General features: G+C 36.5%; 2 protein-coding genes and 2 non-coding genes across 8 annotated transcripts in view; 2 read left to right on the top strand and 2 right to left on the bottom strand.

Moving 5' to 3' along the window:
- The window catches only part of mamdc2a (MAM domain containing 2a), a 34,301-nt gene extending 17,138 nt beyond the window's left edge, over positions 1-17,163 (top strand). For both annotated transcript variants that reach the window (XM_067407614.1, XM_067407615.1), the window contains exons 7-14: positions 1,635-1,728; positions 4,778-4,924; positions 5,222-5,487; positions 8,848-8,944; positions 10,834-10,989; positions 11,085-11,338; positions 11,540-11,624; positions 16,650-17,163. In XM_067407614.1, coding sequence (XP_067263715.1) covers positions 1,635-1,728; positions 4,778-4,924; positions 5,222-5,487; positions 8,848-8,944; positions 10,834-10,989; positions 11,085-11,338; positions 11,540-11,624; positions 16,650-16,711 — 1,161 coding nt within the window. In that variant the 3' untranslated portion in view covers positions 16,712-17,163. The remainder of the gene's footprint in view (positions 1-1,634; positions 1,729-4,777; positions 4,925-5,221; positions 5,488-8,847; positions 8,945-10,833; positions 10,990-11,084; positions 11,339-11,539; positions 11,625-16,649) is intronic.
- A 408-nt stretch (positions 17,164-17,571) lies between these two features.
- On the top strand, positions 17,572-21,373 carry si:ch211-117c19.1 (myogenesis-regulating glycosidase). 4 transcript variants are annotated; one of them, XM_067406984.1, is made up of 4 exons: positions 17,572-17,840; positions 18,164-18,258; positions 18,730-19,152; positions 19,238-21,373. In XM_067406984.1, exons 3-4 carry the CDS (start codon positions 18,872-18,874, stop codon positions 21,009-21,011), a joined length of 2,055 nt encoding a protein of 684 aa, XP_067263085.1. In that variant the 5' UTR covers positions 17,572-17,840; positions 18,164-18,258; positions 18,730-18,871; the 3' UTR covers positions 21,012-21,373. The 4 variants fall into 4 exon arrangements, with proteins under 4 accessions (XP_067263085.1, XP_067263084.1, XP_067263086.1 ...); XM_067406983.1 differs by having other exon boundaries at positions 18,164-18,263; XM_067406985.1 differs by lacking the exon at positions 18,164-18,258.
- Positions 21,374-22,525: 1,152 nt separating this feature from the next.
- Positions 22,526-22,597, bottom strand: trnaq-cug (transfer RNA glutamine (anticodon CUG)). The gene has a single exon. It is a non-coding gene; the product is annotated as a tRNA-Gln (tRNA).
- Positions 22,598-23,195: 598 nt separating this feature from the next.
- trnap-ugg (transfer RNA proline (anticodon UGG)) lies at positions 23,196-23,267 on the bottom strand. Its single transcript has one exon. It is a non-coding gene; the product is annotated as a tRNA-Pro (tRNA).
- Positions 23,268-23,335: the final 68 nt, after the last annotated feature.

The raw sequence follows: 23,335 nt of genomic DNA, 5'->3' as shown, positions 1-23,335 counted from the left end.
TAAGTATCACTGCATTGCTCAATTTTGATCGACAGCATGGTGACATTAGAGAGGCCAACAAAAACACTGCTTCAAATATAAACTGTACAGCAACAGAACAGAAAAAAAAACATTTTCAAAGATGCATGTTTTTTTTTTTGTTTTTTTAAGTTAAGTGCATTTAGTTTCCATCAGAAAATAAATATCCATTTTAAACAAATCTGCTTGCACCCAACTTAACGTTAATTTAAAATAGTCTCATATAAAGTAAAATTAAACACAACAGGTATTTGTAACGTACTGTACTGCAATTAAGTACATTCACATGTTGACACTATCCATATGTAAGCTTTTATTTAGAAGAGATGGTATGTCTACTTATTATATCTTAGAAGTTTTAACTACCTACAATATACTAAAGCCATTTGCAAATACACTAACGGCTTAAGAGCTGTAGTTCCCACATGTATACGGAAGAACACTATCCTAACAAAACTAGCACCTATTTATAAAAGGGGCCTTCTTTTATTACATGGGTAATGTATATAAGACCTTGTACAGTCTTGTTTAAGTCAAACAATTATGAATTAATGTTCTATGAAGGGTTCTTTACATCCCCTATATAAATATATTTTGAACACCAGTAGATGAATAGCTAACACTTTTGCAATATTTATCAATAATAGGATTAGCAAATATTAGTTAATGTACATTCAGTTAGTAAAGAATGTCACTAACTTGGACTAATATTCATATTTTGACATTCATAACTAATTGGAATATATACTATCATTAAAAAGTTTAGGCTTGGTAAGATTTTTAAATATTTTGCTCAATTTTCAGTCTTCAGTGTCACATGATCCTTAAGAAAACATTCTAATATGCTGATTTGGTGATAAAGAAATATTTCTATTATTGTTGAAAACAGTTGTTTTCTTTTTAAATAGAAACACACACACACACACACACACACACACACACACACACTGTAAAAAGTCTTAACTGTTACCAACCAATTTAATGCAGTATTTATTTTTGCCAAAAAAAAAAAAAAAAAAAAACATTGTTAAAAAACTCACGACTTCAAAAGTTTGGGGTCAGTAAGTGTTTTAGTATATATTTTAGTATATTGTATATATTATATACAGTTCAACCAAATCAAGTATGGATAGTTTTACTGAAAACTGACGTAATAAATGTAATCAAAACTGCTTTGATTATGAACTGTAAGAATGGTAAGAGATATCTTTGGTAATTTCCAAATATAGTTCAAAGTGTGATCTATTTCAAACCATACATAACGTCATCTCTGTGCAGGGTAGAAAAGAGTGTTTATTTTGCATCTGTAGGAATAGTGTAAACCTGAAGTGAAGAGCTAGCGCTGTGGCTGCCATGTTTGAGTGTGAGCAGCCAACTCTGGGAGACAATGTAAATAATGAGAATGGGAGTGTGTGTGGAGTCTGGAGATTCTCTCCAGCAGTTGAGTTCACTGTCTGAAGTGTTACTAATGCACTACCCTTTGAACCTTGTAGTGTTTTAAATTACAAACTAAAATCAATTTAAAACTTTTTCAAAATGAATGAATCCTTTTGGGGACTTCCCTTTGTGCAGGCCACGTCATTTGTCTAATTTAGATTGTGTATTTGCTTTACTAGGTGGTGTTTGAGGTGGCGTTCAACAGTGCCCGTGGTGGATATGTTGCTCTGGATGACATTTCTTTCTCATCAGAGTTTTGCCACACAGAGACAGGTCAGTGTGGTTCTGTTGCATAATAAGCACTAACATGCCTTATGCAACTGTGCGTAATCCCAAACATCACAATACATCTGTTTACAGAGCTCGAAACCACTAGCAAGTTTGATTGGCATTCTGTAGACACACTACAGTTGCATGAACAAGTATGGAAACCACTTGCAGAATCATGAATAATTTGAACAAAATAAGAAAGATCTTACAAAATGCATGTTGTTTTTTTATTTAGTACTGTCCTGAGTAAGATATTTTACATAAAAGGTGTTTACATATAGTCTACAAGACAAAAAAATAACAGAATTTATTAAAATAACCCAGTTCAAAAGTTTGGGAACCATTCTTGATACTGTGTGTGATTACCTGGATGATCTACGACTGTTTTTAAATGCATCGTGTTTCTTTCTGGAGCATAAGTGAATGTTTGAACCTTTGTGTTTGAGTCCCTTAATTATCCTCAGTGTGAAAAGATGGATCTCAAAATCATACAGTCACTGCTGGAAAGGGTTCAAATATGCAAAAGATGCTGGAAAACTGAAGAATTTTTGGGGCCTGGAGGATTTTTTTAAAGAACAGAGCTCAGTTTAACTGCTCAGGACAAACAAGGGACTCATGACCAACCATCACAAAAAAAAAAAAAAAAAAAAGATCATCCAGGTAACAAAACAGTATTAAGCGGTGTATCAAAAACCACCTTTGCACTTTCTTGAACACATGCTTATTGCTCTGCACTGCAAAATACTTATCTATGAGGTCATTACATGCAATATGTAAAGTTGAATTTGAGGTTAATTTGCAACAAAATCTCATGGGAATTCGTAACTATTTTACATTTTGGTGAATTGGTGGCTAATTCATTCATATGGTTTGTATGATCTGCGTACGCCCAACTGAGGGTTATTTTTAGTGTCCTTCATACTTTAAAAAAGCAAAAAAGTAAAAAAAAAAAATATATATATATAAAAAATAAAAATGACAACAAAAAGAATGGTTCCCATACTTTAGAATGGGGTTATTTTAATAAATTCAGCTATTTTTTTGATCTTGGGAACTTTATGTAAACATCTTTTATGTAAAATATCTTACTCAGGACAGTACTAAATAAAAAAAAACAACATGCATTTTGTATGATCTCTCTTATTTTGTTAAAATTATTCACATTTTCACAGATTCTGCATACTTTTTCATGCAACTGTATATTCTGTACTTCTGTTTCTCTTGCTTGAGTAATTTTCTACCATGCTTATCTGGCAATGAAGATTTAACAATTTAACATGTCATTAGTGTTCAATTACTTAAAGGTTCAGTAAGCGATTTCTGAGAAACACTACTCATATTTGAAAATGGAAACCCAAACAGACTCACCCCTAAAGAAACACATCCCTCCCTTCATTGCTCCGCCCCCAAAATAACAAACACGCTATGCAACACAGGCAGTGACTAACAGCTGGCGCATCAGACAGCTAGGCCAAGCATGCATGAATTCAACCTTAATTCAACAACAACAACAACAATGTATTTTGGTTCTGTGAAACAAAGCAAAACCAGTGTTACTCGCTTATTGAGCAGAAACAAAGCAACCTTGGCATCCGTTTTCAGGCCTTCCCACTCTCTAACATCTCTCCAGCTCTAGAAAGCTAGATTAGCTAGGCAATATCTCAGCCAACTCTCTTTCTACAGTCTTTCTACTAATGTCCCGCTTGCTCACTCTCTCTCCTCCCCCATTATGAGTGTATACGCCCCCTACTGCTGATTGGCTAAAGGAGTGTTTTGGTGCTCATTCTGATCAGTCTGATCCTCTTTGTTTTTTCTCCTATTTACACAGCCAGGACTATGTACAAGCACAATATTTTTTTAGCACACGCAGAACTGACATCTAGCAAATATTCACAAAATTGTTTATTTGGGTGTTTATTTCAGTTTTCGAACAGCATTTCTCAGAATTTGCTTACTTCACCTTTAATACTTGGGGTATGACTGTGCTAAAGGCTCCTCTTGGTAAAATACCTTTTTCTCTTGTATCGAATAACATCAGAAACCACCATCGCACTTTCTTGAACAAATGCTTATTGATCTGCACTGTAAAATCCTGATCTATGAGGTCATCACATGCAATATGTAAAGTTGAATTTGAAGTTAATTTGCAACAAAATCTCATGTCAATTCGTAACTATTTTACGTTTTGGTGAATTGGTGGCTAATTTGTTTAAAGTCATACGATCTCATTCGTATAGTTTGTATGATCTGTGTACGCTCAACATCCAAATAAATACTATACTCACATGATCTGATGCATGCATGCAGCATGAATGACGAACATTTTGTAAAGATCCATTTTGAGGGTTATATTAGCTCTGTGAACTTTGTTTATGCAATGTATATAGAGTTGCGGGCTCGGGGGCGGGGAGCGCGAGATTTAAAGGGGCCGCGCGCTGAATCGGCGCATAGTTAATGATGCCCCAAAATAGGCAGTTAAAAAAATTAATTTAAAAAAATCTATGGGGTATTTTGAGCTGAAACTTCACAGACACATTCAGGGGACACCTTAGACTTATATTACATCTTGTGAAAACACGTTCTAGGGGACCTTTAAAAAAAACAACAACAAAAAAAACCTGTATGTTTTCATACGATTCACATTGTACGAATTTATACAAAATCGGCATCTCTTAAAATAGTTATGCTTTCCCATGAGATCAGGTTGTAATTTAATGTAACATGTAGGCCAATATTTTATTTTATTTTTATTTTTTTAAATACTTCTGATTTATGTAGCTAATGAGAATTGAAGAAATATTTTTCCACCATCATATACTTTGGGATAGAAAGTAGTCCCTTTTTTTTTCAGAGAGGCCTTCAGTTATGTACCCTACAGCCTAAACCAGACCACAAATGGCTGTTTAAAAGGGAATTTTCTTGTTGTTGTCCTGTTATGTAGCAACCGCATCGATATTCCCTTTTGTCAGCATTTTACATACATTTTACGGAAAGTCTGTGCATGTGGGAGAGGTTCATGTTTTGACTTTGTTTCATGTGATTCACATTTCAGAGCCAGCGTTTGACCCCTCTGTTGCAAACTGTGACTTTGAGGAGGGACTTTGTCAGTATTATCAGGAACAGACCGGAGGTTCAGTGTGGAACAGGGTCTCTGTGAAACCAAATGTTTACCGCTTCGGTGATCACACCACAGGCACTGGTGCGAAAGTGAGACTGTTCTTTTCATCAGAGCACCAAATTTGTGACAAAAAATGTGTACAAGCTTGATCAGTAATGCTTTGTGGTTAAAACCACACTTTTAGACACTACTCATATATCATATATTTACATTCATTATATATTTTTTTATGCACATTTAAATGGAATTGTTTTAATGAGTTAGTTTCTTTTTACCTCTACTTCATGGGTATTCAATTAATATTAATATTATCAAAAAAGATCATATGACTGTTCATTTAAAATTTATATCTCTTATGTGTGTCCATTATATCCACAGGGTCTTTTCTGCTGACCAACACTCGTTATACCTCTCGTCCAGGGTATATGGGTCGTCTTTTTGGACCGTCCCTACCAGGGAACCATAAATACTGCCTCAGGTTCTACTATGCCTTGCATGGCTTCATGAAATTAGATAATGCTCTGGCTCTCTATATCTATGATGAAAACAACATAGCTCAGGAGAAAATCTGGACCGTATCTGAGAGGTCTAGAGATGTCTGGACAGAGGTGGAAGTCACCTACTTAAAGCCCATGCCTACTAAGGTAAGTGTAAAATGAATGGATTGTTGGTAAATATGTGTTTCTTCAAGACTGGGTTCTGTTGATCAAAAGTGACAGTTTATAATGTTACAAAAGATTTCTATTTCAATAAGCACAACTGTTTTCAGCATTGATAATAATAAGAAATCTTTCTTGAGCAGCAAATCAGCATATTAGAATTATTTCTGAAGGATCATGTGACAATGAAGACTGGAGTAAAGATGCTGAAAATTCAGCTTTACCATCACAGGAATAAACGTCTTTTAATATGTATTTAAACAGAAAAACAGTTATTTTAAATTGTAATAATATTTTGCAATATTGTGGTTTTGCTGTATTTTTGATCAAATAAATGCAGCATTGGTGTGTATAAAATACTTAAAAAGACATTTAAAAATCCTATGGACCCCAAAATTTTGAACAGTTGTGTAAATTATGAGATGATGAACAACTTGAAGGTTTAAGCGTAACCCGAACCTGCTCTTCAGATTAGAGATGATAGAAGGACGTTTTCCTGAATAATAAGTACAAATTCAGTTTTAATACTTTTTTATTTTAGTAAAGTATTTTCTTGTCACTTCCAAATGATAAGCCCTAACAAATCTTGTATTGCACTTTGGGTCACCCTTGTGAATTCTTGTTGTAATCTCAGGGATCTCAGTTCTGTTAACTGAAGAGCAAGACTGTTTTTGAACGGAGTGTCTGTCTACAGGCTAACCACATCAAAACCCCATTATTAGAGCTTCCATTTGTGGAATATGTTGTGCTTCCTCAAAAATTTCAAACCCATTTAAGAGAAAAAACGGAATAATCAGAGTTTGAGTTTTGTAAATGTTAAACACAATTTTTTTTTAAATATCTTTTTAAAATAATATTAAAAAAGGACTATTCATGTAACTCTTAAATGTACACTATATAACTTTTGGCCCTTTAGCAGTTAAAAAAACAAAACTGCATATATTTTGCAGAAGAACATTATTTTGGTTGTGCTTCGGCTCTGCGTGACTGTGCGGATGAATATGGTTATCCTACTGCTCACAAAACATTCACTACTAGGCTAACCAGTTTAGATGGAAAGGATCTCAAGCTGACTAGCTGAAGGTGTTACCCATTAGCTACGGTAGCTTTACCCATTAATAGACACGATACTTCCTTGAAAATAAATTCCAGCACAGCGCAGCAACCATAATGAAATGACCCTTCGCAATCGATAATGCTTTACATTGAACTCTGTTCGAGAGCTACACATGCCAATTTATCTGGTCAATAAAATATCTTACTATCCTGTTGAATAATAAAAAAACATCTCTATGTTGCTTTTACATTTTAAGATCCCTCAGTTCTTGCCATTTCCGAAAAGCTTAAGTTAATGTTGATTCTTGTTTTATTATGAGATCTGTCGGATTCTCTTTTTGCCTTTGTTTTTTGTTTTTTTTTAAACTTGCGATTCTCCGGAGGTTGGGGATTTAGCATGTTCCATGTCAACTTTTATGGATCATTGTGACAACTAAAGGCCCCGGTATACTTCAAACGAAATCAAAGAAAGAACTGATGTGACGTCATTTCGAACAAAATCAGGCCAAAACGAAGTTCGTTTTGTGTTCTTTTTGGAAGTTCGAAACGGCATGCCAAAGCAAACTTTCAGGAAAAGTTAGTTCCAGCACCAAAACACCTTCTTACTACCATTGGTCAGTGATGATAATGTAACAGGAGGTGTGCGCTGAAGCTCCGCCTTCTCTCGCGTGGACCGCGTCTCTGATTCATTTGATCTGTAGAGTTTGTTGAGGTAAGATCTCCGTGGGTGAAAACATGAACAGACTAGATAGCTGCTTTATAGTACAAAATGAAGTTGTGCTTGTAAAAAAATGAGGCACTAACGCTGTTTTTCTTGTTTGATACTGTAAAGCTGCTTGATTTTAAGCAATCCATTGACTAAAGTGCTATATGAAGACGTGACGTGATTGGAGTGCTAATTTGCAGAGCTCGCGCTAACATACCCATGCTGTTATGGTCAGACGCTTTTCTTATGCTTTCTATAATAAATGCTTACTGTTTTCTCATTTTTGTTGTGTTTATTTTGTTACTGAGAAGAAAGTGCACGGCACATATTTACATATTTATCTAAACGTCGCTCTTATCAGTGTGGGCTGCGGCAGGTGTTCGATTACAGTATATCGCTGGTCACACATTTCAAACTTCGTTTTACCCCTGAATGAAGAACGAAAAAGAAGTTTGTTTGAAGTATACCGGAGCCTTAACCTATTCCACTCCCTGACAATAGACACGTCAAAGTAGCCGGAGCAACTTTTCTCTATTTACAGATATGAGACACACACATATGTAGGCAATTTCCTGTGAAACTCATTCTGTCAGGTCTAAAATATAAACACTAATATGCTTACTATAGTGAATCAGGGTAAAACGAAAATGCATTTTGGAAGAAGGATTGATGATGTATTGATTCATTATTTAACTTTTGTTAATTGTGAACAAAAAAAGTTAAAGGCACAATATGTAAGATTTTTAGATTAAAATATTATTTCAAATGTTTCCAAGAATGTTTAAATCCAGAGAAATAAGCAATTTTAACCAGGACACGGACCGTGTCAGTGCGTCGCATATAATGACTTCATACCCACGTTACCCTCGATTTCAGATTTTATTTTGTAGAAACCATGGAAACACCATTGTCTTATTGTTTAAATCTCGTTTTCTTGTTTTACAGCGTGTACCATGTTTTACCATGCCTAATATCGATCTAGCTTACTGCAGTATGTATCAAGTGTCTCGTAGCAGCTGAGTAGCATTATAACAACTTTCAACACACAAATGTATCTAATATGATACAACAGCTCTGCGTTACCCCACATACACTTGACCGGAAGAAGCGGAAGCGTTTAACTGCGGCATAATAAAAGCTCCACTGCTCTCGAGCCGTGTCGTGTGTCGCATTCATCTCTCATTAACAATCGCTCCAGCGGCCTCGTTCTGCTCCAACAGCTTTTAACCACATGCTGCTTCATACTAAAGTAATGGTAATAAATCTTTAATACATTAGCTTTAATATGATTTCTGCCTGAGTCTCATCAGATTCTTTTCCACCAGCTGTAGACTTGAAGACAACACCTCCCATGAGTCCGTGAAATCAAGGCGTCATCAAGCTATGCCTTTGTTTTCAATAAGCAATCTCTAACGGAGAAATTTACATATTGAGCCTTTAAATAGTGTGCCTTTTAATTAATATGTAATTTACCTTTTTTGTTTTGTTTTTGAATAAGATTATGTGCTTTATTACAGGAGTTCTCAACTATGATATCTCTATTTTAGCTTTATTATGGAACTTTTTATTAACTTCCCTTTAAGGTAGCATTTGTCAGCATCTGCAGAAACTTCTGGGACTGTGGACTTGTGTCTCTCGATGACATCTCAGTGACCCTTGGAGATTGTCGGGTTACTACAGGTACTTCTACCGATTGAGCAGCTACAAAAGCCTTATTCGGTTGGTAATTGTGTTACATGATGTAAGTTAAATCCAGCTTTTACAGGGGTACAGGTTTCAATGCCTTTTTTCCTCCCACCACCCACAAGAAATTTCCCAGCTTAATCACCGACTGTTTTTAAACACACTTCAGAGTTATGTGGTACCATCAGAATCCACATCTCTGAAATGAAAAGCAGGAATTGGAAATCATTTATGACTACTGCCAAGTGCCATATGGTCGCACTGTGTGCATTCTTTGAAACAATGAAGGCTTTGAAATTATTCAAATTAATGTTGCTGCTTCACCATTGAGAGCACATTGAATACTGAAATGGGCCATTATAATGGCAGAAACATATTTAACATTTACTTATACTGTATTTAATACTCATTTATATATATAAATATTAATTTATATTTTTCTTTTCTGACAATATGATCATTATACTCCCCTGCCATGTGACTGCTGTTATAAGACAAACTATTAAAATTGTTTTCATTAATTGAAATTAAGCTGAAATAAAGTAAAATATTACATGAAAGACTTGCCTTGCCTTGGAATTAACTGAAATAAAATAAGTTGAAGTTCTAAAATCACACAAATGGAATTGAAATAAAAATATATTAAACATAAATAGAAATATCAAAAAAAATGGCAGAAGCACATAAAATTACTAAAACTAAAATTAAAGTACGGAAGAGGATTAGGGCCAAGCAATAATAAAAAAAATAAAACCATCTCGAGATTAAAGTTGTTAAATTTAGAGAAAAAGGTCGTGATAAAATGTTGAGAATAAAGTCATTATATTACGAGAAAAAAGTCGTTAAATTACGAGAACAAATTCGTTAAATTATGAGAATAAAGTCATTAAATTACGAGAAAAAAAGTCGAGATAAAATGTTGAGAATAAAGTAATTAAATTACAAGAAAAAAGTCGTTAAATTACGAGAATAAAGTAATTAAATTACGAGAAAAAAGTTGTTAAATTATGAGAACAAATTTGTTAAATTACGAATACGTTCTAATATATGAACGTATGAAATTTAATATATGGTTTTATTTTTTTTATTATTGCTTGGCCCTAATCCTTTTCTGTATTAAAGTGAAAACTAAAAATATAAAAATAAAAGCAAGTTTAAAATATTAATAAATAATATTATACAAAAAATACTCAAATTTATCACAGAGTCAACATCACTCTGAGAAACAAATACCATCTGAATAGTGCTAAGGAGTTGTGGTGAAACATCCTCTATTATTGGAAAATTTCAATTGATAAATGAATTTATCATGTACTTATTTCCACCTGCGCACATTAATGGAGAACAACTAAAGAAATAATCTGTGCTTTTCCATTCATATAAGCTTGAAGGAAAAGTTTTGCTTGGATAGGTATTGTTTTTTCCTTTTATTAATAAAATTGGCTTATAAGGGTTTGTCTAAACCTGTCCCCATATTTAGAATTGTCCAAACAAGAACATGGTGTTTGACCCAGTTTGAGTTTATGGAAGTGAAACCCATGACTTGTAAAAGTTTTAAGCAGCTGATTTTTCTATTAGAGGGTAAACTCTATCGCATACAGGTTGCTTGGCAGAAGTTACTTGTCAGTTGTGAGCACATTTTAAACAATGCGGCTTTAGGAAATGGGCAAGGCCCTCGTCTAAGGTTCTTAAGTATTCTGTTTATAGGCATATATTCCATGGCAATGGAGAACATCTGTTCTCACAAACATAGACATTAAATGGGCAGTGTCGGCTGCGGTGGACAGAAATAGACAAGCTTTTAACCATTTCACTCACGTATAATGTGGTAATATGGCTTAACTTTACCATTCTAAAACAGGTCACCCTTTTTGTGCTCTGTTTAGGACCCTTAAATCCACCTCCTGGACACTGTAACTTTGAAACTGGGGACTGTGGCTACACTCAGAAAAAGAAAGCTAAGAAAGGACATTGGTTGCGGATCAGGGGACAGACACCCACATCATACACAGGACCCAAGGGGGACCACACCTTAGGGGTAGGTGAGTCAGATTTATGCTTCAGCATGAAATGCTTTATTAACCCTGTTGATGTCATGAGATGTCACACACTAAGTCTCTCCTGCTCTGACTTCAAGGCTACTTCATGTACATTGAGGCATCTCACATGTTACCCAAGCAGTCAGCCCAACTGATGTCCACTGAGCTGAGGGGTTCAGGCGGTCCTCAGTGTCTGATCTTCTTCTACCACATGTATGGCTCAGGCACTGGAACCCTGAGCGTCCTGCTGCATAAGGGGGACAAGGAGAGATTGCTTTGGACAAGACAAGGAGAACAAAGTGTGTCCTGGATGAAAGCCACAGTGGATTACGAGTGTTACACAAGGCATTGGGTTAGAGACACACTCTTACTCCCTTTCTTGATGAAAAATGTCTTTGAAAAACATCTTTTATAATGTCCATATCAAAGAAACTATTTGATCACTGAGAAGATGGTACTTGAAGTGCCAGGAAACTGATGGAGTGTCACTTTGAAGATCATTGTGTTACTTTTTTCGCATGAGAAAAGTCATGTGTCTCCTAATTGTTTGCAGATTGTATTTGAAGCCATCAGAGGATCCTCAGTAAGGAGTGACATTGCAATCGATGATATTTTGTTTAAAAAGGGACCTTGCAAAGGTGAGTCAACAAAACTGTTTAGTACCAAATCGACAATTCAATGTTTTTTTTTTAATATATATTTTTAAAAGTTTTTAAATATATTTTTCTAAGTAGAAAAGTTTTTTAAATGACTGTCATGTCATAAAAAGGTGAAATTATCTGATATTTTAGGAGATTTATTGAACTTGACAGTCATGAGTGTCTGCAGGGGTCTTCTCTGTGATGTCATTTCCTGTTCTACATTTTTTTCTGCATGTTGGTTGGACCACAAGTAATAATAATAATAATATAGTAAAAGATTATGCCAAACTATTTAAGTATTTTTTTTAAACTTTATTAAGATATCAGGACAGTGTATTATCCCCAAAAAAGATCAACATGAAATTTGAAATATTAAAGGCCCACTGAAGTGCATTGGAATGCGCAGCTTTATTCACTGTGTTGACATAATTTCCAATGAAACAGAAAGACAGGGCGGGTTATATAGAAAAGCTGCCCCCCTTTTTTCAAAATAGCCAATAGCGTTTCGCCTAGATCACAGCTCGGCCATGATCATTTTCCTCATAATCTCTAACTGTTTCTCCTCCAGATCTCCTCCATATTGTTTTAAAATATAGCATTGTTTGTAGAATTCAAATATGTCTGAACGTTTTGTGGTCCGTGTCGACTCGCAGTCGCACGTATGATCTTCTCTGTGCTCTCGTGTCTCTGGACCGGAGCAGACTGTGCTCACGCTGCTGCGCTTTACCTGACACTAACGTGACTTCATTTGCGTCAGTGGAAAGCATATTATACTGTCTGAATCGTTTCCTATCCTCTATATCAGTGGTCGGCAATAGGCGATAATATCTGGTCCGCGCCCGCAGCCAGATTATTTTGATAGCGGCTGGTTCTGAAATAGATCTGTCTGGAGAGCACAGTCCATGATTGCATAGCAACGACAAACGCCACGGGAGCGCAAGCGCCCGTGGAAAGAGCCGCGTCTGCGCTTTCCACACGTTTTTTTGACGGCCCCTAATATCATATTCTTTGAAAACAGCGACAACTTCATTGCACATAAGACACACTGGCTTTGCATTCACAGAACAAGGAAGGATAAATGCATAGTTGTCTTTTCATTGCCTATTTTCGCTGTCAACTTTCCTCTTTAGACTCTTTGATACTGCCTTTTTCTCTCACCAGCTAGCTTAAATGTTAACATCACTCTGCACACAACGTAATAGCGTTCCTCCAGCATGCAAACAATTTTAAAAAATGCAGTTTAGTGCGTTAGGATGCCAAGGAATAATTCTGAGTGTAAAAGTAGGCTACGTTAAATAATTATTACAATAATTGAAGATACTTGCCAGGTTATGTGTCACTACTCTGCTTTATTAATTTATCCAGTGTAACACCGCCACACAAATGTGGCTTTTTGTTAATGACTTTCCTACTACAGGATTTAACAGTTACAAAAGACACTGTATCAGTCTTTCACAGGCAGTTCTAGCTGCATTTTTCATCAATTAGCCTAATTTCTTAAATTATCCTTTGACTATGTTCTGGCCCACCATCTAGTGGCAAAATTTTTTTTTGGCCTGATGCCAAACTTAAAGGAACACTCCACTTTTTTTGAAAATAGGCTCATTTTCCAACTCCCCTAGAGTTAAACATTTGAGTTTTACCGTTTTCGAATCCATTCAGCCGATCTCCGGTTCTGGCGGTACCACTTTTAGCATAGCTTAGCATAGTTCATTGAATCTGATTAGACCGTTAGCATCGCGCTTAAAAATGACCAAAGAGTTTTGATATTTTTCCTATTTAAAACTTGACTCTTCTGTAGTTAAATCGTGTACTAAGACCGACGGAAAATAAAAAGTTGCGATTTTCTAGGCTGATATGGCTAGGAACTATACTCTCATTCAGGCGTAATAATCAAGGAACTTTGCTGCCGTATCATGGCTGCAGCAGTGCAATGATATTACGCAGCGTCTCTCACAAACGTCTCCATGGTTGCAAGGCACGTTCCCTGTGCAAGCAGGGGCTCACGGGCGCTGCGTAATATCATTGCACTGCTGCAGCCATGGAACGGCAGCAAAGTTCCTTGATTATTACGCCGGAATGAGAGTATAGTTCCTAGCCATATCAGCCTAGAAAATCACAACTTTTCATTTTCCGTCGGTCTTAGTACACGATTTAACTACAGAAGAGTCAAGTTTTAAATATCAAAACTCTTTGGTCATTTTTGAGCGAGATGCTAACGGTCTAATCAGATTCAATGAACTATGCTAAGCTATGCTAAAAGTGGTACCGCCAGAACCAGAGATTGGCTGAATGGATTCGAAAACGGTAAAACTCAACTGTTTAACTCTAGGGGAGTTGGAAAATGAGCCTATTTTCAAAAAAAGTGGAGTGTTCCTTTAATTGCCGACCCCTGCTCTATGTAGTGCACTATGTGCCATTCACCATATACATACTAATAAATGTGCAAACAAATGACCGATTTCAGCCACAGCTTCAGTGTCTGTTAATATTATAGTTTAGGAGGGAGGGGGCGGGACTTAAGATTCTAGAGAGCATTCGATTAGACAGAAGATTTGATGAGAAGCTGCCACGGTGATGTCATGAAACTCCGTGATCTATTTTAGCGGAAGTGAGAGACTGTAAGTTTTGAATGCTTAATTGGTCATTGTTTTGGAACACACCAGCTTATTCACAACATATACTAAAGGCCTGTTCACACCGGGACGAATATCGTGCGCGATTTTCTCCGACGTTTAACGCCTCGTGACTAAACAACGGGCGCCAATGTGAGTGTGCACACACAAACATGACTTGGTGGCGCTCAAGCACAAAACAGTATTGCCGAGCACACAAGTAGTGATGTGTCGTTCTTGAACGATTCGTTCATTTTGAACGAATCTTTAATGTGACTCGGGAAGAACGAGTCGTCTCGGGGGGTGATTCGTTTAGTCGCGCATGTGCAATATTCTACAGGTTCTGTACTGCTAGTAGTAGTTCACCTGATGATTCAATTGATTAGTTCATTTCATGAGTCTTTCGGGTTTTGAGTCGTTCCTTAATCACGTGACAGACCCATACGCTACCAATGCATTCTGAGCCGGAAAGAGAATTGATTAGTTCTTTTTATGAGTCTTTCGGGTTTTTGAGTCGTTCCTTAATCACGTGACAGACCCATACGCTATGCTGTGTGACCCAAGCACATTATATTTATTAGTAAATAACTTTAACTCTCCAGTTTTGTTTGAGTTTGTGTTACAACTGTTAAAGCTGTAGTTATCATAACCTTGATGTCTTAAACTAACATTAATAATTCAAATTCAAAATGTTATTTGCTTTTAATTTATGTCATTATGTCCTTTTTGAGCAATCTTCTTATACATATATTAGACTAATATGTCAAGTCTGACTAGGAAAAGCAATTATTATAACAGCAAACTCAAAATTGGAGTAAAAATGAACAAACTAGGCTATAAATACTTTGTATTGTAGGCTTGGATTATTATATTATTGTATAGCCTAGTGTTTATTTACAGATAGACAGTCAAAAAGATAAATTAATCAATACTTTATTTATAACAGGACTTTATTTATTTATAATAACACACCACAGATCCTCAAGAAACAGTAACAAAAACAGTGACAGAAATGTCAGAAATAGCGTATGGGTCTGTCACGTGATTAAGGAACGACTCAAAAACCCGAAAGACTCATGAAGAGAACTAATCAATTCTCTTTCCGGCTCAGAATGCATTGGCTTAGTGTATGGGTCTGTCACGTGTTTAAGGAACGACTCAAAAACCCGAAAGACTAATAAAAAGAACTAATCAATTCTCTTACCGGCTCAGACTGCATTGGTTTAGCATGGGACTGCCTGTCACGTCATTAAGGAATGACTTAAACCCGAAGACTTGTCAGACAAGAGGTGAGGTGAGCTTAATCAGCTTGTCATAAACTGAAGACCCAGGTAATGAATTAATCACTTCTGAATCTTATAGCATTGTAGTTTTGTATTGTTTGTAGTGGGATCAACGTTTGCATAAGTAGTAGATGTATTGGGGAAGTAGCTAACACGTAACATTTTAATTACATTTTGCTAAAATGAACGAAATGACTCGAAAAAAGATTCGTTCTTTTTGTTGAACGAGACTCAAAAGTCCGAGTCAGTAAAATGATCCGAACTTCACATCATTACACACAAGACGACGAAGAGTAAGTAAGTAGACGGTTTTTATTTCATAAATGTTTATTTGCACTACTGTTTCTGACTACCATCTCTCATATATGCCATTTAATATCTGCATTTTTATCTTCTTTAACTTTATTAATATCATAAATATGTTTATTTGCATACTGTCAGGCAGTGAATTTGCACGTTCACTCTGTGCATCGCCAGTGAAAATCGCTTGGGTGTGAACACAAAAAACGCCTGGAAAAACGCTGGCGATAAACGCGTGCGATATTTGTCCCGGTGTGTACGGGCCTTAAAAGTTTGATTTCACGGGGACTTTAAAGTCATGGTCATCATAAAAGAGGTTTATTCAAATCATTGTGTGTGAACTGCAGTTTTAGGGGTTTTATATTTATATTTTATTTTTGTATGTTAAAAGTTTTATATTTTTGAATAAATTAATAAGATAAAAAAATTGGTTTCACATCATTGCCCCACAATTTCATGCTCTAAAATTGAATTCATATAAATGGTTACATAAATGTCTTCTTGTGTGAATTCAAATACATAACCTGAAGGTTGAACAGGAAGTGTCAGTGATTCATGCATCGCCTCATCCTCTGATTTCTTTTATTTGATGTATTGCAGTAGGTTGTCTGAGGTCAGTTGACTGCATTGCAGTAACAGCAGGTTGGGGGAGCAGGTGGTTTCTTTAGTGCAGTTCTCAGTGGAGTTTGTCTACGAAGGGATCACATTCTGTTATTGTAGTTATCTGGTTCTGTTTACCGAGGCAGCAGTAATATGGGACCCTGTAAGACTCATATTGTGTTTATACTGTGCCTAACTCTCTCTTTCTGTCTCACTTTCTCTAGATCCTGGAGACAGCATCCCATACTCAGGCTTCTCTGAAAATTTTAATGAAATTGAGTACTAAGTGAGGCCCAGGCTGATATATTTTTGTTTGTGTGTCACAAGGGACAGGGAGACTGGGAGACAGAGAAAAGAACATTTGTTTGTGACTCAACAGTGTTCTGCTGATTCTGGCCATGCATGACTACATGGAAAGACACACGTTTCATTGTTCCTTATTATAGGTGGTATGATGTGTCTGTAAGTCTTGATATAGCCTGATATTTTTTTTTAGCTTTTTGAGACAGCTTGGGGACTGTCTTATTTTTGTGTATTTTGTTTAGAGAATATCAGAAAATACTTTTTAATTTTTGTAATGTGTTGACATTGCTTAGCGGCATGCTGCTAGGTAGCAATTTTCAGTTTCTGTTTGCTGAGGTGATTGTTTTCTTGTTTGTTTTTACACTGAACAGTGTCCAAAGTAAAAACTTGTTTGGACTAATGACAAAGTTCAGCTCATGGGTTGTATACAGTACATTCTCACTCACAATGTTACATTTATTAAACAACTTTTTAAAAATGAAAATGTCTTTGAATCACAATACTGTAAAAGCTTCTAGAAATTCAAGAGAAGCCGTCCTCTTTTTATTTTATCAGTTTTGTGACTTTTTCCCCTCTTATTATTCACTGCCATCTAGTGGAATATGTGTGTTATGGAACATACAAAACCTGGTTGAAACGTTTTTTTTTTTTTTTTAATTATTGGAAAATACAATTATAAACTCCAAACAATGCTACAAAATATTTTTTTCTGACCTATATACAGAGATCAGAGATCTATATCAAGTACCGTTTTATGTTCTTATCAAATAAAAGACTTCCACCACACATCTCACAGTACTACATTACCCATGATTCACACAAACCGGTCAAACTTGCTTTTGCTTTCATGAACGTTCAAACAAGAGCATGGTGTAGTGACATTCCCAATGTCGTTATCAGAGTAAGGTTATTAAAACACTTTTATGATTTTCATGAAAACTTTAATTTCGTAGTTGTGTGTCAGTTTCAGAAGATGTTCGGGAATCCTCAGACGTCAAGGCGAGGACATTTGACATTTGAACTACAGTTGTTTAGTGAAAGTAAAATATTCACATATTCATAGTTTTGTATTGTAGTATTTCCTTCCGCATTATCTCATCTGGACACAAAATGTAAGTAACTGATGAAAATATACTTCTTATTGCATTTAAGGTGCCATAACATAAAAAATAAATCTTTGTGCTCTCAATTAATATACTGGAATGAACGTGAAATATTATCATTTGTAAGACACTTGATATCTAGTTAACTAGCAACAATGTTACTGTATTTTAATCTGTCAAGTAATGTGTCAGAGAGCACTAAGTGTTTCTCTCTGTGATGTGGATGAATATGCTAAACTAGAACTGCTACAACTAGTTGCTAATTCCCACAGTCACATCCTTGAAATTGTAATCACAATTGTTTAAATTATAGCAGGTACTTTCTGTTGCAGATGTCCATCAAATCCATAGAGTGTGCCTGTTACAGGACATCACAACCCTGTATTGGAAACTGTTCAATACATGCCTAGAGGACATTTCAGCTGCTGTAGTGTAACAACAACAGCTCAAATCTGCTTTTGTGGCTCACAGATGTTTAGAATTGTGGATTTTTTCCATGCAGTTTATCATGGCTACAAGGGATATCAAAAAATCCCTTCATCATTTACTCACCCTCATGTTGTTCCAAATCTGTACGACTTTTTCCTTCTGAAGAATACAAGCAAATATATTTTGAATAATGTTGTTAAATAATTTTTTTGTTACCATTGACTTCCATGGGACAAAAATATGAGACATAATCTTTTTTTATGTTCCACGGAAGTAAGAAAGTTTGGAACGACTTGAGGGATGAGTTATTGATGACAGAATCTTCGTTTTTGGTTGAACCATAAAGATGTATGATGAATTGCATTAAAGTTCTTATAATATATAATTTTCAAACATTGTATTTTTTGCATGAAAAAAGTACTGCATACTTTTACACATTATTGCTTTTAAATTGTCTCAATATGTCTAGGAATGGCAATTTTCAAGTTGTCCTGGCCAGCTGCTGCTTCAACCACGTGCAGCCCATGTGCAGTACTCCTAGAACAGTCTGCGTTCCGCTCATGAGTTAGAAACGTTTTACAGAAGGCTGTGTGAATAAGAGTATTGTGAAGATGTACCAGATTGTATCAGCAACTGTTGGGGATATTGGCATCGGTGCCATGAGCCGTTATTCACCACCTAAGCGGAATAGAATAAGCAGACCAAGCAGCCCGTTGATAACAGCAAGTGCGCTCGGAGTCATACTGGTTCTTGCTGCCATGGTAGCATGGTGCTACTACTACGCTTCTCTTCAAAAGGCCAACCGTCTGACAACTGAACGATTAGACCTTAAGAAAGACGGTTTTGTCATCCGAAACCAAGCTGGAGTTGTCATTTTCAAAATGGCATTCAGGTATTTTTATTTAAATGTTGTTGTTTATGCTTGTATTTACATAATTATGATTATGAGTCACAGTGTTTCTCATTGTCCATTTTAGGTCTGGAACCCTTGATCTTGACTCATGTTCAAAAAAGGGACAGATTCTCACCTGTGACAAATCAAATGCGGGGAAAATAAATTTCTTCATAGAAACAGTAAAGCCTAAAGACACAGTCGAGTGCTATCGTGTGCGCTGGGACGAGCTAGAGGAGCATCGGTTAGTGGAGCACGTAATGTCCTGCAGTGGATCACACTGGTACGGTGGTGCGGAGACTTGGTCCCAGCATTGGCCAATAGTTGTAAAAGGACGTCAAACACCCAAACCTTTCATTACAGGTGATATCCATTCCAATCATCAGGCGTTTGGTGGTATCTTAGAGCGCTACTGGCTTTCTTCCAATGCTACAGCCATAAAAATTAACGATTCTGTTCCTTTTCATCTTGGCTGGGATGAAACAAACAGAACTCTGTGGTTCCAAGCTCGATACAATGACAGCCCTTATAGGCCAGACCCTGGTAATCCCCATCATGTGACACTCAGTTATCGTGTATGTGTTGGTCTTGACATCACTTCTATACACAAGTACATGGTACGCCGATATTTCAACAAGCCCAGTAAGGTTCCCTCAGAAGTTGTCTTCAGACAACCGATGTGGTCTACAAGAGCTCTAGAAGAAGTCAACCAAGAAAGAATTTTGAAATATGCATCTGACATACAAAAAAATGGCTTCAACTGCAGTCACCTGGAGCTGTATGACACATTTACTAGTGGCTATGGGGAGTTTGAGTTAGATCCTATCAAGTTCCCCAATGCTTCAACCATGTTTCAAAAACTAAGGGAAGATGGCTTCCAGGTAACCCTGTGGACTCATCCATTTGTCAATTATAATTCTGTCAATTTTGGTGTTGGAGTAGAACGAGGTCTGTTTGTACGAGTGCCTGATAGCCAGCTTCCTGCTTTGGTGCATTGGTGGAATGGTATAGCTGGAATTTTGGATTTCACAAATCCAGAAGCTCGGGACTGGTATGCCTTGAAACTCCGCACCCTCAAGAACAAGTATGGAGTGGCATCTTTCAAGTTTGATGCAGGAGAAACAAGTTACTTACCCCAGCAGTTCAGTACCTTTGTTCCTTTGCAGGATCCCAATACTTTTACCCGCCGCTACACTGAGATGGCAATACCGTTCAATGACCGTGCAGAGCTGCGGTCGGGCTATCAATCTCAAAACATCTCCTGCTTCTTCAGAATTATTGACCGTGACTCTCTATGGGGATACACCCTAGGCCTCAAATCTATAATCCCAACTGTACTTACTATCAGCATTCTAGGCTACCAGTTTGTTCTGCCAGACATAATAGGTGGAAATGCATATTCAAACCTCACAGGACTTCCAGATCGTGAGCTGTACATCCGTTGGCTAGAGCTCTCAGCTTTCATGCCAGCCATGCAGTTCTCACTTCCACCATGGCACTATGACGATGAGGTGGTGAATATCGCCAAGAAGTTCACTGCCCTCCACAAGTCTCTTGTAGCCCCTCGGGTTCTGGAGCTTGCTGGGGAAGTGCTGTACACCGGGGATCCCATTATTCGCCCTCTTTGGTGGATTGCTACAGATGATGAAGCAGCTTACAAAATTGACTCTCAGTTCCTTATAGGAGATGACCTTCTGGTGGCTCCTGTTCTTGAACCAGGCAAGCAAGAAAGAGATATATACCTTCCTGCAGGCAGATGGAGAAGTTACAAGGGAGAGTATTTTGACAAAGGCCCCATATACCTAACTGATTACCCAGTGGACTTGGATGAGGTTGCTTACTTTGTGTGGTCAGGATAATTGTAATGATAATTGATGGACCCAAACAAAACCCCAAGACTGCTCAATACTGATCTGCCCAACTATAAATTATTTGCACAATCATGTGTCTTTTAAATAAAATGAATAGTTTTTATATTAAAAGGATGTTCATTTCATACTCTGTGAACAATGGTAGCTTAGTTCATTTATAAATTAAGGTATATGTTCAAAAAAAAACTTGGTAATGTCATACTTTGTAATAGTGGAGTAGTATTGTGTACCTAGCGTAATCTGTTTGGTTGTAAAATGTATTACCTCTATGAAATGTAATCGAATGTAGCTATACATGTGGAATTGTTCACGGACAGCATATGCAGTTGTTCAACTAATAAAGATCTTAATCGCTAGCAAACAATTGGATGCATTTCCAGATTTGCTTTCAATTAACTGTTCATGGCAACTTCATCCAATGCTCTTGATGTTTTTAAAATTCCTGTTACAACTTTGACTTTGAATGAGAAACTGCTTAAGACAATTCAGTGCATGCAGGAAACAGAACAAATCATTTAGACAGTTTTGCCAACTTGTTTGATCAAGTCTTTGAACAGAGTAGACTCAAAAGAGTGATTCATTTATGAATGGGGCATCGCTCATGCCCCCCAAAAAGAGACTTGGAATAAACTACGCATTTCTTCTCTTTTTTTTTTTTTTTGTGATCAAAATGTTTATTAAAATTTAATTTCCAAACCAGGAACATATATCAAAGCTCCCATAAACTATAATAAACTACGCATTTCTTAACATGTATTGCATTGAAATAATACAATGAGAGGAACGTTGCCCAGCGTGATCAAGTAAAAGTACAGTTTTTTTCCTTCATTCGAAATGCACTTAAATTAAAGTAAAAGTGCCCACATTTAAATCTACTCTTAAAAGTAAAAATTTTCCAAACATTTACTCAAGTAGGCCTATATGTAATGGGGTAAATGTACTTTGTTACCGTACCCACATCTGGTGCAATGCCATGATTTTTCTGTGAGGTCTTGTCATCATTATTATGAATTTTGATCAATATCATTATAATGTACAGTAAAATAACAGTACATTTTTGGTTTGTAAAAAACAAACAAACAGTGAAAGCAACATTGAAGAGCAACAGTGAAAGCAACTTATTTTGTACCTTATTCATGACACTGTAGTGGCACAACATTTTGCATGCAAATATATTGGTCATATTTTTAAGCAACCACATTACTTGAATGTAAAATGAAAGTAAACTTGTGAACATAAAAGTAAATAGAAAATTTATTGGAATAAAGCATAAACCAGGAAAAGCTAAATTCTTTGATTATATGGCAACTGCTTTTTTATTACCTTGTAATTTTTTTTATAATTAACTTTGAAGTGAAGTTTTTCCTTTTTTTTCTTTTACACTATATCCTAATCATACTGGAGACATAGTACAAAGATAATCAATAAACAAGCTGGTGGTTGTTGCTAAAAAAGTACTTAAAATTGGGTTCTGCTCACATGTGGTGCAAAAGCACCACTGAAGGTCCCACCGAGATTTGAACTCGGATCGCTGGATTCAGAGTCCAGAGTGCTAACCATTACACCATGGAACCTTGTAAGAGATAGAAATTGCCCTGCAGGGTCAGAACTCACTCTCCCTTGGAAATAAAGATGGACAGTCATTGGAGGGTTTCTTTTTAATGTAATTTCACCCAAAACTGTTTGGAATTGTCATAAGGATCCCATGGTAGAGCTTCTTTAGATTTCATCAGCTCAAACATAAGCTCCTTATTCCATCAATTTTTCTTGACACAAGCAAGGATCACTGGTTTTTCAAGTATAGAGTGTTAATCATTTCTCAATGGACCCTTACCGTGTGCTTTGGTTTAGAAAAGCTAGTGTTCAAAAGCTTTTGACAGAATTAACATGCCGAAACCCGGGATCGAACCAGGGACCTTTAGATCTTTAGTCTACCGCTCTCCCAACTCCGCTATTTCAGCGTCTGCACTATTTATGTTTACGCTCCCTCGAGAATAATGCTTAAAAAAAAACAAACGCTATAACGAGGTTCGAACCTACGACCACTGCATTATTAGCAGCACATCAGTCTAAATGATAAGCTAACTGCTTCTTTTCACTAGGTGTTACGCCGAGTTACTAGAGAATTATGGGTTGGTTTTAACAATAAAAGTAAAACAACACAAAAAGAATGGGCTCGTCCGGGATTTGAACCCGGGACCTCTCGCACCCAAAGCGAGAATCATACCCCTAGACCAACGAGCCACAGTAGAAAGTAATCTTTTAGCTCTTAGCTATTCACCCTGTACTACTGACAGTAATGCTGCCAGTGA

This window comes from Chanodichthys erythropterus, chromosome 13, assembly GCF_024489055.1.
Source record: "Chanodichthys erythropterus isolate Z2021 chromosome 13, ASM2448905v1, whole genome shotgun sequence".
In the NCBI taxonomy this organism is placed as follows: domain Eukaryota; kingdom Metazoa; phylum Chordata; class Actinopteri; order Cypriniformes; family Xenocyprididae; genus Chanodichthys; species Chanodichthys erythropterus.
Note: the sequence above shows the minus strand (reverse complement) of the source record. Positions and strands in the feature narration are given on the sequence as shown.